Genomic DNA, 15,042 nt, shown 5'->3' on the forward strand with positions numbered 1-15,042 from the left:
CAGATTTTCCAAAAAAAAATGGCAATCAATAAGCTCACTTTTCCCATGCTCTCCTACATATAATGATGATTTTTTTCTGTTCGATTTATGGCATTTAAATGATTTTTATTTGGGTAAGCCACCCTGTAAAATTCAATTTCTGGAGGAAAGATTACATTTTGTTTCTGAGCCTTCAACTCATCACCATTTCAAATGCATTTGTGGGTAGAAGGTTCGTAGTATTTATACTAATCAACGACAAAAAATTTTATGAAGAAATTGTTTTCATGTAAGTACCTAACTACCTACCTACTTTTTATATGACCAGCTTTGTGTTCTATTGCAAATGAATGTTCTTTTTAGGCGTGCCAATTTTCCTTAAAGAAAGGAAAATTTTCAAAATATGTACTCGTACTCTTTATTTTTTCTTCTACCACTACCCCCACTTGTTTTCAAAAAGAACTGGCCCAGTTCCAAAAGATAGTATACTTGAGATTCTGCGTCGATCAGGTTGTTATTTCCCTCAAAATCCTAGACCACTTTTAAAATTCTACTGATTGATTAAAAATTCTAAAATCGCTTAGGTACTTTAGGTAAAAATTAGTATTTTGAAAATTGTTTCTTCCCAAATATTTTGCATTATTTAAGCCAAAACATCGAAAGATATAATTTTTGAAACTGAGGAAATATTTTGGAATTCGTCAATTGTGTCAATTTTTTGGTCATTATTGTTAATTTCATGAACTCGAAAAAGTTTTATAAGTTTTAGGCAATTTTTCATTGAACTAAAATACTATAAGTAGGTACTAGAAACTAGTACCCAAATAATTTCAACTATTGATGAAAAAAATGGAAATTTTACCAAGCAGTACTAGGTACCTATACCTAACTTACATACGTATCAAAAAAATTTCCTGGGTGAAGCTCGAGTATTATTGAAAAGAAAACCAAACAGGCCTATAGGTGATGTGAGAGTACAGCTTTTAAAAATTAATAATTCAAGAAGTAAAAACATTATTTTTGACGATCAGAAAAGTTTATTTTTTAATATTTAAAAAAATTTGAACAAGCTTCTGAATGAAATTTCATAATTTACTCGTAAGAAGTACCTATGTAAAACAAAATTTTGACAATAGAAAAAAAATGCCAACTTTTTTCAACATTGACTGTTGAGTGGATATTAAAAGGAAAGTTTTTTTTTTCTATTTTTTGGAAAAGAAAATTTTCCATAATTTCTTAGTTTTCTCCAAAGTCCAAATTTTACCACGCATCAAATATTCCACTCTAGGCAGCCACTTGTCTCATACTTATATATTGAATTAGAAAACTAAATCGAAATCTACATAGTACCAGTAAGGTAACCGCAAAAGTAAAACCGGTTTAATACGCTAAATCTGTGAAGAACGAAACTACCCTTCTACATAACGTTCAACACCCACACACACCCTCTATATTTTTTAGGCTGAACTGTTGCATGGAATGTCACATGTCCCGCCACCCGCTCCCGTCCATCGGAGTACTAAACTTATGCCCCTAATTACTCCGCAAGTTTCAACTTTTTGTAATTTTTTTTTTCACTGTATGGTTCAAAAAAGTTAGGTCTAGGCGGGTATGTCGCCACATTTTTGATATAACCCTCAAGTTGCCCGCTAGACTGCTTGCAAGTTACTGTGTTTTTAAAGCTTTTTTTTGAGAAAAATAATTATTAATTTCGAAAAATCGCTACATACTCTCCTAGATAAAGGCATTGACATCATTTTAAAACAAACCCCAATGAAATCGGTTGAAAATTCGCGGAGTAATCAGGTGCATAAGTTGGACATTTTTCTCGAACTGAAACTACTGATAACGCGTCGTAAAGAATACCCTTAATTTGGCTGAATTTCTGGCTGATTCAGACGAAATTCAAGAACCGGATACTTGGTTTTTGCTTTTGATTTATACTCCCATTCAAGCGGTTCCATTTGACAAAAGTAATAATTATTCCTTACTCTATTATAATCTAACTGTTCTGTTGGTAATTTAGACATTGTATTTTTTAACAGGGAAAGAAATATCTTTTGATATTTTGGAAGATTTAGTAAACGAACTGGTCCTTGCTAACGTTGAACATTACACTTGTGTCCATTATTGCACTGCAGTCTTCGTCGTTTGGTTGCGAAAGGGTTTTAATATTCAGATTACAAATGGCCATCAGACTTCTACAGTGAAGGACTTCGAATTTTTCTATCTGGGTATTCGTTGTCGTGCTCAAGTCCATCTAGGATACAACGAGATCAGTATGAGGGTAAGCTGTAAGGAATGTGGAGTTCGCTGTACGAGACGTTATTAATTGTTATAAATTAAAATTCCATCAACATTTACATTACAGAACATGAAAACTGGCGTTACGCGTAGCGTGAACTTGGCAAATTTGTTAGGAACCCCTAATGATGATAATTTCAGAGTTCGTCACTTTGATAATAAGCAGACTCACCAGTTGGCGAATTGCTTGGTTTCGGATCTGTATTTACATTTCTACCAGAATATGTAAGAGTTGTTTGAACAGCACTTTAGTTTCAACTGCCCATAAAATTATCTACCTAGTACCTAACCTAATTCTATACACTAATGATGTATTGGTTTTTTTACAGGTTGGAAGCTATTGAACTAGAAGCTGGAGTACCTTGAAATATGTTTTGATTCTAGTGCTAAGCTATGTTACGAATGTGCGCCTTGTAATTAGATGTGTATTGTTTTTATTTCAACGAATGCGTCCCAATCTCAACAACTACGATAGAAATTCGTTTGCCAGAAATTTTTAATCACAAAGCTACACAAAAGCATGGATTAAAAACTCAGAGAGTGAAATTTTTTGAAAAAAGTTCTTTTGAATTTCAATTTCTACTTTTATTTTTGGCTGTTTTCGCACTTTTTGATGATATGATATGTCGATATTATTGATTTTTTTATGTACGATAATATATTTTGTTTATTTGAGGAGCTTCCAGAGTCTAAGACACTTTTGCTTGGAAAGGAAAAAATTCTTCATGGAATTTTTCTATAAATGATTTGCTCGACTCGTTTTTATCACATTTCAGCATTTTTAACGCCTTTTCTAAACATTTAACAAAATAATCGCGTCACTTTTTTTTGTTTGGAATTTTTAGTGATTTCGTTAATTTTAATATTTACTTTTATTACTCGTACATTCCATTTATTTATTTTTCTTTCCCAAGGATTTGAAATTGAATGTGAAATCGGTTAAATTCTGCTTTTACCTACCAACTTTTTACAGAAGTTTGAAAGATTCCCTGGCCCCTACAACGACTCAATTCTGAGTTAAGAGGTTTGATTTGTTGGAAACATTTTTCTAATGACCAAATAAAAATAAAATCGACAACTTCCTTCTTCGACCATCTGACTTCATAACTTTTTTTTAGAACTTTCTCACGGTTTGATATCATTTGCGAAAAGTTCTCTCATTTCACAAAAAAATAAATCAAAAAAAGAGGATAAAAGAGAATAGACGACACTCGCAGTTCACATTGGTACCTAGTATATATTTCGATTAAAAATAGATAAAGTAACAATAATAAAATAAGACATTCCACAAAAGGTACTTCTGTACGTAAATAAAAAAATAATGACTTTTAAGATAAGAAATAACTCGAATAAGTGCCCATTTAATTCCCATGTAGACATGTAGGTGGGTACGTTTATAAAAAAAAAGTAAAAATGGTACCTAAAAATATATAAAAAGAAAAGACGGAAGTTATAAAACTGCATTTTGATTCATGACAAGAGCATGAAATTTGATACGATGAACAAGTGCCCCAAAATAAATTTTTTTAATCAAGGAAGCCATTTGTCTAATCTCATAGAACGAGCACAGCGGAATTTAGCTGCTCATTTTTCAATTAACTGGCTGCTCTAGGGTCATTTTCATGTAGGTAATTCAACCTTGCTGAACGGAAAAATTTAATTAATTTCAAGATCTGAGAAGAAAAGTGTCTGAAATTTAAATTCCCTGCTAGAGAGAGAGACCATCGTCTATCCTATGAGATTTGATGAAGAGCTTCTGTGCTTAAAAAGTTTCTTTTGGGGTCCTCGTTCATCATACCAAATTTCCTGTTTCTATATCATGAAATATAGTTAACTTATATTTAGCAATTGGACTGAAACGAGCACATCACATTTTACAATCATTAAACGATTCAATCATACTTTGAAGACTATCCATCAATTCATTGTCCGCAATATCGATCACTTGTGGCTGATCTTGCTGCACTTGTGGGTCACCGATCGTTGGCGGTTGTTGAGACTCTTGCTGCTGAGGTGATTGCTCTTGCGACTGTTGCTGCTGCTGTTGTTGTTCTTTTTGAAACTGGGACCGTTTTAGCGCCATGAAAGTCGGCATCAGTTGCGGATTCCTGCTCAATATCTGACGTATTTGAACCTGTAGCTGCGGAGTGCTCGGTAAAGGTACAAGGTTCCTTAGTTGTTGCAAAGCTTCAGTATGCTGCTGCAATGTGATCGGAGGGTTTCTCGGTGTTGAAAGTGTAACCGTCTGTTGCTGTTGTCGTTGCAAAGCTTCAGGATGCTGCGGCACTGCAGCGTTCGGACCGTTGCTCGGTGTTGAAAGTGTAACTATATGTTGCTGTTGTTGTTGCAACTGCATTTGTCTGTGCTTGATGAACGCCGCCATCAGTTGCGGATTACTATTCAATATCTGTCTTATTTGAGTCTGTTGCTCCGGAGAGCTCGGCAAGCGTAAAACTTCCAATAGTTGTTGCAGTGCTAGTCGATGAGCCGATACGTGGTTCGGACTGTTGCTCGGTGTCGGTGTCGAAGATGTTTGATTATCGACAGAATTCTCGTTCGGTGTACTTAGTACGCAATGAGATCTTACTGCATCCATAGATCTCATCAAAAGTGACGAAGGCTGACGACGCTGCAAGTGTTGCTGTCCTACAAGTCGCTGCTTCTGTCTTAGCTTGATGAATTTCGCCATCAGCTGCGTATTAGTCCTCAATATTTCTTGGATTTGGTCTTGTTTCTGCGCAGAGCTTGGTAAACGTAATATCTGCAATAGCTGTTGGCGATGCTGTAGCATTTGAGCTAGACTGTCAACGAGTGTTGGCATTTCTGGCATACCTGAGGCTATGTTAAGCGGCGGTTGAGGTGGCTGCGACATAATCTGTTGAAGTGGCCCAGCAATAGCCTCTGCTCGGATCTGTGATGGTCGAGAATGCCTATAGGAAGCAAACAAGAGATGCTGTTTTAGTTACGGTAAGTTGAAATTTAGTACGAGTTATCTCTACACGTGCAGAGTTTTGACTCGAGAAATGTGCCATCAAATAGCTAACAATAAGCCAATACGTGATAATTTCAACAAAAATTTACTCACGATATTGACAATCTATATGAAACTCTTCTCCTTATAGCTGCCAAGCTACGTTCAAAGTTTAATTTTTCTGCTTCTGTATCGTGTTGTGGTTTCATTTTACGTATAAGTACGTCAAGTTGGTTATCTGGCTAATATCTGAAATTCGAAATAAGCAAGTTGATTAAAAACATACCTATGGCATCGTTAGGTAATTGACAATTGAATAAAATAAAAAGGGATTACGTACTCAAGAGTACTTGTAGCTCACACACAATATATTATTGCAGTTTAGTATCCACTCAATATAATTTTTCATTACAAAATGGCAAAAGTAAAGTAAAGTTTATTTATGGGTTGAGTTATCTATGTTTAGGCCAATCTATCAAAACAATAGCAGCAGTGTTACCACAAAAGTCTTTCTAAAAATCTGCAGCCTTGAAATTTTTTTCTACAGGTGTCTCTCTCTCGCTCTCTCTTGTGACAGTTGCGACACTACTTGTGACTTAGTGACCATGTGACTGACCAAAATTAAATTTCACAAGAAATTCAAAATTTAATTCCACACCAAAACTTTTTTTGAACACTTTCGAAAAATTTTAAGCTTAAAATTGGGATTTTGGGAAATGATCTTACAAGGGAACCCCTTGAGGCATGAGGTGCCCGCCTCCGATTTGAACGGGACCACGATTTTTGGAAATAGCATGTTCTAAAACCCCCAAATCCAAATTTTCAGCTGCCCAAGTTCATTTTTCGATTTTTGGCGAATTTTTGAAAATCCAAAATTGACTATTTTGGTGATTTAATTTATGCTTTTTTTTAAAAAGTACGTACTTGATCAATAAAAATGTTCAAAATAAGTCCTAAAACTGATATTAACCCCCCAAATCCAAATTTCGCCATTTCCAGTCATTCTGGAGCCTCCAGCGTCCAGCGCGATTTTTCAACTTCTCCAGAATTTTGAATTTGCTCCAGAAGGCGTGATTATGAAGTTGGGCAGCTAAAAATCGAGTTGTATGTTATACTCGACCTGTTTAACGAATTTATCCACATTTGAGCCGATTCTGGAGCGGACACCTCAAGAGTGGGTTTTTGACCAGCTTTTTTCATAATAAAAATATCTAAAAATTAAAGGGAGGCCCAAGAAATGCTGGAAATGGCGAAATTTGCTCTCGTGTGGTTAATTAATGACAAAATACAGCGATTCGCGCAAATTTCAAAAATTTTCTCACAAACGAGAAATTTTTGATTTTTGGATATTTTTATTTTGAAAAAAAACTGGTAAAAAAACCACTCTTGAGGTGTCCGCTCCAGAATCGGGTCAAATGTGGATAAATTCGTTAAACAGGTCGAGTATAACATACAACTCGATTTTTAGCTGCCCAACTTCATATTCACGCCTTCTGGAGCAAATTGAAAAATCTCACTGGAGCCTCCAGCATAGCTGGAACTTGAAAGTGGCGAAATTCGCCTTTGTAGGGTTAATTCATGACGAAATACTGCGATTCGCGCAAATTTCGAAAAATTCCTCGCAAACGGTAAAATTTTGAATTTTTTGGATTTCTTATTATGAAAAAAGCTGGTCAAAAAACCACTCTCGAAGTGTCCGCTCCAGAATCGGCTCAAATGTGGATAAATTCGTTAAACAGGTCGAGTATAACACACAACTCGATTTTTTCTGCCCAACTTCATATTCACGCCTTCTGGAGCAAATTGAAGATTCTGGAGAAATTGAAAAATTGCACTGGAGGCTCCAGAATGGCTGGAAATGGCGGAACTCGGCCTCAGGGGGTTTGTTGTGTTCAAAATACAGCGATTCCCGCAAATTTCAACAAAATTTTCGCAAACAGGAAATTTTTGATTTTAGGATATTTTTATTTTGAAAAAAAGCTGGTCAAAAAAACACTCTTGAGGTGTCCGCTCCAGAATCGGCTCAAATGTGGATAAATTCGTTGAACAGGTCGAGTATAACACACAACTTGGTTTTTAGCTGTCCAACTTCATACTTATTCACGCCTTCTGGAGCAAATTCAAAATTCTGGAGAAATTGGAAAATCGCGCTGGAGGCTCCAGAATGGCTGAAAATGGCGAAATTTGGATTTGGGGGGTTTATAGCAGTTTTAGGACTTATTTTGAGCATTTTTATTGATCAAGTACGTACTTTTAAAAAAAAAAAAAAAAATATAAATCACCAAAATAGTCAATTTTGGATTTTCAAAAATTTTCCAAAAATCGAAAAATGAACTTGGGCAAGCTGAAAATTTGGATTTGGGGGTTTTAGAACATGCTCTTTCCAAAAATCGTGGTCCCGTTCAAATCGAAGGCGGGAACCTCTTGAGGTTCCCTTGTTATAGGGGTTTTGAAAAAGTGTCATTCGAGTTCGACCAATAAAATGGGCAAAAATGTCAGCAGAAGATCAAAAATTTTTGTTAAATTTTTTTGAGCATTTTTAATGGTTTATCATTTTTGAGGTCTAGGAAAAAGGTGCCATGTGGCTGATGTGGCCCTTGAAACAGAGTTTAATTTAAGTTTTCACAGACAAAATAATTGACCCGTCTATCTAGCCTCTTGAGGTCACTAACCCGTGTGTCTGGACTCTCAAGGCCTTTTAAATTCTTCGTAAGATATTAATGCATTTTGATAGGTCGCATGATGCTTTTTCAGAAATCTTGAAAAACATGCGACTGATTTTTGCCTTTTGGATTCAACATTCTTCAAAAATAGGTAAGTACTTGAAAAAATTTTCTCTTTGGATGACGCGAATTTCTCGCGAAATTTTAATTGATTATAAATTTTCATAAGTTGTAAATGATGCTTGTAGTACACAAATTCCAAAAAAATCAGTACCTACCTACTCAATTTTAGGCTCAAAATTCATCAATCCTCCATCCCCCCCCCCAAAAAAAACATCTTTGTTGAAACATTTGAATTTCTCGAGAAATTTAAACCCATTTTGATAGGTTACAGCTTACACGACACGACACTATTTTCAAAAATCATAATCTAATTTTAAGGGTTAATTTTCAAAATTTCTCAAAAAAATTGTCGTCGAAATGATTGGATTTTTCGCGAGATTTTACTTCGTGTTCATTGCTCGAATGACGCTTTTCCAAAAATGCTTAAAAGTCATAAGTAGGTAGTAATAATGTCACTCTGTGCCAAGGTCAAAGTCTCTACACCCCGGTCAACAAAGGTTAAATTTTTGGCGCCAGGGTCAAGTCAGGCGCGAGTTATGCAACTAGTTGACGCCAGAGGCTTGTGGTTTCTAAACCACCCATCCCCCTCCTCTCCATTTTCTCCCCTACCCTTACGAAACCTCACGAATTGGTTGATGGCAGGTGTATGGTTTCTAAATCACCCTTTCCTCTCCCTCCCCCTTTGAAACCTCACGAAAGGAGGTTTACATTTACAATGAAGGGGTTAATTAGTTTTCAAAATTTGAAATTTGAGTATTTTTCACAAAAAAAGTAAAGCAAGAAAATCAAAATTGAAATATTTTTCAAAAAAAAAATGAATAAATGAATAAACAAAGCAAATAAAAAAAATTAAATCAAGTACTAACTTCCCAATAATTGAATCTGATGTAAAAAAAAAAAAAAACAAACTCAAAGGTTATAAAAAAATACGCGAGAGGAGCGCGTAACACAAACACGTCTGAACTGAACGAATAAGCACACGAGAAAGAAGAATGAAATGATAGTTTGGAAGGGTTAGGCTAACATTGCCCTCCCCCACTCCTACTTTTAGATATGTGCAGTTGTGCACACATTTGATAGGTGGACACTGGACAGATGTTGTACAATAATTCTCAGAAGTTCTAATCTTATCTTTATCTATAGGAAATGAGTCAGCAGCTGGCATTCTTTTTAATAATTATTTTATTGCTTTGTCTAGTCAATATTCTCACTTCTCAGAATTTCCTTATCTTATCTTTCCAACATGAAATGAAATGAGACAGCAGCTGGCATTATATTATCTTTAATGGTCACTTTTTTAATTTTTATTATTTTGTCTAGCCAGTATTCCTATTCTTGGAAATTCTTATCTATAGGAAATGAGTCAGCAGCTGGCATTCTCTTCAACAATTATTTTTACTTTTTTTTGTCTAGCCAGAATTCTCAGAACTCTCAGAAGTTCTAATTTTATTTTACCAACAGGAAATGAGTCATCAGTTTCAACTTATATGAGTAGCAAGCAATTCAGCTGGCATTCTCTCAAGTACCTATCTTGAAGTTTCAACTCATTTTGACAGGTCTTATAGGTACTTTTCTAGAAATCCCAAAAATCATGATTGAATTTTGATTTAAAATGTCTCGCAACAATTTAATCCATTTTGAATTTTGATTTGTGTTTGTCACATGATACTTTTTTTTAGAAAACCTGAAACTCATAATTCAATTTGTAGGTTAAAAATTTTCCAACTTTCTAAAAAAAATTGTTGAATTTCTCGCGAGTTTTGACTTCATTTTCATAGTTCACATGACGATTTTTCAAAAGTTCTCAAAAAACATGACTCAATTCAATTCTTTAAAAATGCGCAAAAAAAATGTTTTTTGTGAAACACTCAAATGTCGCCCGAAATTTTTACCCATTTCATGCGATTGACCATTTAAATAAACAGTGGGCTTGTCATTTTCAAAATTGGAGGTTTTTCCAACCCCCTCCCCCTCCAAAATTGCGCAATTGCGAGTATCAAAATTCAACTCATTGTCATCTGACACTTCGGCAGTTTTTTCAACTTTTGAATAACTTTTTTAAAATGTTTTTCATTTTTCTGCATTTTTTAAATTTTTATTTGTTGTTTAATTTTTTTCATCACTTTTTTAAAATTTGTTTTTCATTTTTGTATTTTTTTACAATTTTTAAAATTGTTTTTTGAAAAAATTTGTAATTTTTTCAAACTTTTTTTTCTATTTTTTTCTAATTAAAATTTTTTTCTTTTTTAAAATCATTTTTATTTATTTTTTTCCATTTTTTCATTTTTTTCCAGTCTAAATGAGAAAAATGAAATAATATAATGGTTTACGATAGATCATTCGGGAGACATTTTTTTGGTTTATGAAGAAATAAAGCAGAAAGGATCAAAAAAGAAAAGTACACCAACCCTCAGTTTGAAAATCTATACTGATTAAAAATAACAACAATTAATTATATTATAATAGGCAGTTTAATTATTTTTAAAATTAAGGACTAAATGATCCATTTTTGAAATTTAATTTACCTAATAGTCATTTTTTGCATAAAATATACCGAATTCAAAGATTAAAAAGAAGAATAACAATTTTTCAATTTTCAATAATATTTTGATTTTTTGAGAACGACTAGGCTTTCTTGGCTACGACCCTCACAAACTCGCAACCTTCATTTGCTTGCTGCACAGCAGACAAATCAACAATCTTCAGTCTCTTTTCAGATCAGTTGCCTTTGCAACTATTGCTGTTGATGTTGCTGCATCTGCCGCCTACCCTTTATGATCTCCACCAACAGATGAGGATTTCTATTCAGAAGTTGTGAAATTTTATCTCGCTGCTGAGAAGAAGTAGGTAAGCTCAACACTTGCAGCAGTTTTTGCAGAGCTTGACTACGACGTGGTAGCTTGTTTGGACCACTGTCTTCTGTCGGCAGAGTATCTGCACTCAGATTCGTTGAACCATCGCCAACCATTTGTTGTTGCTTTTGCGATGATCCCTGAAAATCTGATGAACTGTTTAGTTGCTGGTTTTGCTGGATGTGGGGTAGATGAAGTTGCTGCATTTGTCTTTGCTTGACGAACACCTCTATCAAATGCGGATATCCATTGAGTACTCGAAGGATTTGGTCTTTTTGCTGTGGAGGGCTTGGTGAACTTAACGTTTGCGATAATTGTTGCACATCTGGACAGAGATGTGGCACCTGGTTCGATGATGGCAGTGATACATTGGGTGGCGTTTGCTGAGATATAGACGTGTCTTGATTTATCAAACCAGCGTCTGTATTAGATCCGTCCTCGGGTATTCGTTGCTGCGAAGGTAGCTGACTCGTAGGACTTGTTGGACCATGTTGCTTCTCTTTTCCTCGTTTTAAAAACTCCGTAATCACTCGTGGATCTGTCTTTAGTGCCTCTAAGATATTCTTTTTGTTCTGCGGAGAATGTGTCATCCCCAATATCTGTAGCAGAATTCTACGACGAATCAACTTCTCTTTCAAGCTGACCTGCGGTAAGGTTGGCACCAGCTTATCATTCCTAGTTTTGACGATTTTTTCACAATTATCACAGCTGTAAACGAAGTGATCTTGAATCCTGGTATGTATTTCGAATAGCATCGCCATCGACGAGAATTTCGCTCGACGCAGTGTCGAAAATTCGTAACCCCTTTCACGAGACATCGTTAAGAATGCATCACTTCCGTCCATGAGATCGCAGGAGATTAATGGATCAGGATCTTTGATAGGCTGCTCGTAAAATAAAAACAATGTCAGCAAAAAAAAGCTCGATAGAATCAAATCAACAATATAAACGATAAAATATCAGATAGTGATTGTTACCGGTAAGTTGGCGATAGATTGAGACGAATGCAATCGAATAACCAAGAAATTTTCTTTATTTTTTTCCATCCAGGCGAAAATGTTGGCTGATAAATCTTCCTCGAGTTGAGATACACTCTTATTATTACTTTTCTTTTCAGCATCAACGTCTATATTACATTTTTGCACCTGTTGAAATATATTAACCATGTGTAAATATAAAATTTCACGTATTCATTAGCTCGATTGATCCGGTTTTTCCATAAACTCACGTCATTTTCTGCAGATGAGGAGGCTTCCGCAGCTTCAGCCTGTTTTCTTTTCTCTTCTTCGAGCTGGTTCAGCTCTTGGATACTTTCTTCTAACATATCAGTCCAAATATCGTTTTCGAAATACGGAAATTCAGCGACAGAATGTAATCCATCGTCCATTGCTTGTTTGAAAATATTCTACGAAACGAAGACAACAATCAAAAAACATTCCTACCCAGGCTATAACAGTTTTATTTTTCAACAGACGTGAAATTAAGATACTCACCTTGTAATCTATCACCCTTTTTTCGATGATACCTGTATCTAACATTTTGCAATAATCAATTGGAAGTTTTCGATTTGCAGGATTGCAATTGAAAATAAAATCTTCTGCTTCGTTAGGAGTACGAACCAGTAAATGAACCATCGCATACCTGTGAAAAGAGACAAATGTTTGATAAAAAGAGAATACAGGCGACTCAATTAAGTGAACGATAGTTCGACTTTGATTCGTACACATCGACTTACCCTAACTGCTTAACATAATCCAAGTATCCTAATAAAATTTCATGATTAACGGCTGTACGAAATTTTATCGGTTCATTGAACCGCACTGAGTCCACTAACTCGATGTATACGCGTCTTTGATTCGGTTGCGGACATTCGGATCCGTATTCTTGAACGTGCATACCGAAAACACACACATCGACGCCGTCGATTTCTTGGAAAGCGAGCACAGCTTTTGCTTTGAACGGAAATTGTTGGGGGAATTTTCCAGTATCGACGAATCTGCAATATGATTAACACACACATTCGAAGATTCGAAGCAATGAATAATAATTATTCAACTTTGGAGGAACTGTACAGCTTAACAGTTGCGAACTTACAAACTCTTCATGGCAGGTTTAACTTTGGTTATTTTTTCAGAGCACGATACTACACGAATTGTTACTTTGCCCGTTTCGACTTTTTTCTTTCTAAGGTTTCTGTTGACCCGAGCTTCGATGCTAATGGATAACTTAGTAGTCGGTAACTGTTCAGCACGAAATTCATTTTCCTTTCTTCGCTTGTTATTCTTTTTCAAACAATTGTCACAAACGAATCTACGCAAAAACCCAACGAATCGAAATTATTATTAGATGTTTCGTTTTGATTAAATTAAGTCTGCTTCTGGTACTCACTCTGAACCCAGTATCGCATCTACATGCAAAACGCATATTCGATGTAATTTTATGCCACAATCTAGGCACTCGACTAAAGGCTCCATTTCACTATGATTGTTGATCATTTCTACGAACTGATCTTTTTTTATTACACTGCAAAGACAAGATGAACTCGTATCAAAACGTAGCACTCGATTAATTCATTCAAAAATACATCTAAATACTTACGTTGGAGGCTGAGAAGGATCATCAGCTACGGTTACAGTATCTTCGGATATCTCGTTGAAACATTTAACACAATACGCATACCTAAAAGTCGAGAAAAGGTTTCATTTGTAATTCTTAAAGATATAAATTTCAACATCGAACGCAAGGATAACTCACTCGTTCAGGTAATTGAAATATTGCGCGTCTCTCGGTATCGTACATAGTTGTTTACCGAAGCAGGGCAGCGGTTTTGGACTTAAGAACGAGTACCTTTTACCGCAACAATACCCTAAATCTCGCATGATTGGATTGATATCGTGTTCGAATACTTTAGCTAACTGTTTCAAGGAAACATAGAATTAGAAAATACCTCAAAAGATTTCATCAGTACCTACTTATAGTCCAAAGAATGGAAATAATGCTGAAACTTTTAGCTACCTTGGAACTGCATTTGTAAATACTGGAGGATCTTTCACCGTTATATTTGCAATTGATATTGAACAAGAATCGCATATCGTCGACGAAATTCCAAGGATTAACATACAGGCCATTATCAAGTTTATCTTTTATGGTAGGAAAATCGGTCGGCTGCTGGTCGTAAATACCCCAGTCATTGGGTATATTATTCAACTTGACCGGATCAACTGGTTCTAGGAAAGGTGCTGATTCTTCCATTTGATATAATTTTAGCAGCAGCGGTGAGAAACATTTTTGAAGATCTTGTGGTTTGAAATCTGGTTCTCGTAAAGGTGCTGATTCTTCTATTCGATATAATTGTCGTAGCACTGGTGAGAAACGTGATTGAATTTCTTCTAGTTTGAAACCTAGCGCATAAAAATACTTATGTTGAAGGATCGATTGTAAAATTCGGCCAAAGCTGAACATTGATAAATCTTACGTCGTTTTTCTATCTTTTCGGTCGATAACGATGTGTTTTCAGCTGGTTGCTGTGTGCTGGTAGGTTTAGGGGTTTCTTTCGGTTCCATTTTGCTGGCTGACGCTTTATAAGGATTTTGTTCGACGCCGTCGTTACTCTAGCTTTGTATGGTTCTTCGGAATTCTATTCTGTTCTGTTCTGATGTAATTCTTCGGCTGATTAGCTCAACCTACCTTTTTGAATAATATCGAAATTAATTAACGTTCCATCTACTCAAAGACTTAAAAATATACAAAAAATACTCTACTTACTCGTGGATCTTATCCTTAAGGCAGAGAAATCACATGAAACTGAGTCAAAGGACCTGTTGATTAGATTAATTCAAATCAAAATCTTCGCCCAAAGGCTCAAAGGCGCTAAAGGGAATTTCACTTTTGTAAGTTGTAACAAACTGTTTGTTGGAAATCAGTGCAGCCAAATTAAAAAAATTTTCAACCCTTAAATTTAAAAGGGGGAAAAAACAAAATCACCAAAATTCTAAAAAAAAAAAAAAAAATGAAATTACAAAAAAATAATTTAGAAACGTTGAAAAAACTGAAAAAATTTCAAGACATTGAAAACATTTAGAAAATAAAATGACAAAAAATCGTTTAAAAAATGAAAAATTACCAAAAAGGTACTCCAAATTAAATGACA

The 15,042-nt window shown here is 35.2% G+C and overlaps 2 protein-coding genes and 1 long non-coding RNA gene across 3 annotated transcripts; 1 reads left to right on the forward strand and 2 right to left on the reverse strand.

Moving 5' to 3' along the window:
- Window positions 1–1,460: 1,460 nt before the first annotated feature.
- LOC135842983 (uncharacterized) lies at window positions 1,461–2,961 on the forward strand. The gene is made up of 4 exons (XR_010558227.1): window positions 1,461–1,952; window positions 2,025–2,266; window positions 2,351–2,508; window positions 2,613–2,961. It is a non-coding gene; the product is annotated as an uncharacterized LOC135842983 (long non-coding RNA).
- Window positions 2,962–3,500: 539 nt separating this feature from the next.
- LOC135842978 (putative uncharacterized protein DDB_G0271606) lies at window positions 3,501–5,755 on the reverse strand. The gene is made up of 3 exons (XM_065360683.1): window positions 5,595–5,755; window positions 5,369–5,503; window positions 3,501–5,213 (listed from the first exon to the last, which is right to left on the reverse strand). The coding sequence occupies exons 2-3, from the start codon at window positions 5,461–5,463 to the stop codon at window positions 4,151–4,153; spliced, it is 1,158 nt and encodes a 385-aa protein (XP_065216755.1). The 5' UTR covers window positions 5,464–5,503; window positions 5,595–5,755; the 3' UTR covers window positions 3,501–4,150.
- Window positions 5,756–10,450: 4,695 nt separating this feature from the next.
- LOC135842972 (CREB-binding protein-like) lies at window positions 10,451–14,790 on the reverse strand. Its single transcript, XM_065360673.1, has 12 exons — window positions 14,658–14,790; window positions 14,368–14,579; window positions 13,908–14,293; window positions 13,647–13,807; window positions 13,491–13,571; window positions 13,281–13,415; window positions 12,987–13,202; window positions 12,628–12,888; window positions 12,386–12,533; window positions 12,121–12,297; window positions 11,870–12,037; window positions 10,451–11,776 (listed from the first exon to the last, which is right to left on the reverse strand). The coding sequence occupies exons 2-12, from the start codon at window positions 14,453–14,455 to the stop codon at window positions 10,775–10,777; spliced, it is 2,823 nt and encodes a 940-aa protein (XP_065216745.1). The 5' UTR covers window positions 14,456–14,579; window positions 14,658–14,790; the 3' UTR covers window positions 10,451–10,774.
- Between the last annotated feature and the right edge of the window lie 252 nt (window positions 14,791–15,042).

This window comes from Planococcus citri, chromosome 4 (genome assembly GCF_950023065.1).
Source record: "Planococcus citri chromosome 4, ihPlaCitr1.1, whole genome shotgun sequence".
In the NCBI taxonomy this organism is placed as follows: domain Eukaryota; kingdom Metazoa; phylum Arthropoda; class Insecta; order Hemiptera; family Pseudococcidae; genus Planococcus; species Planococcus citri.

What these genes read in the sequence shown, in the direction of transcription:
- LOC135842978 (XM_065360683.1), bottom strand. Translation starts at nt 5,463, where the DNA reads ATGAAACCACAACACGATACAGAAGCAGAAAAATTAAACTTTGAACGT. An exon ending in TCATATAGATTGTCAATATC is followed by an intron (nt 5,214 to 5,368) that starts GTGAGTAAATTT and finishes TGCTTCCTATAG; the next exon opens with GCATTCTCGACCATCACAGA.
- LOC135842972 (XM_065360673.1), bottom strand. Translation starts at nt 14,455, where the DNA reads ATGGAACCGAAAGAAACCCCTAAACCTACCAGCACACAGCAACCAGCT. An exon ending in TTTACAAATGCAGTTCCAAG is followed by an intron (nt 13,808 to 13,907) that starts GTAGCTAAAAGT and finishes TCCTTGAAACAG; the next exon opens with TTAGCTAAAGTATTCGAACA. An exon ending in AATCTATCGCCAACTTACCG is followed by an intron (nt 11,777 to 11,869) that starts GTAACAATCACT and finishes TTTTACGAGCAG; the next exon opens with CCTATCAAAGATCCTGATCC.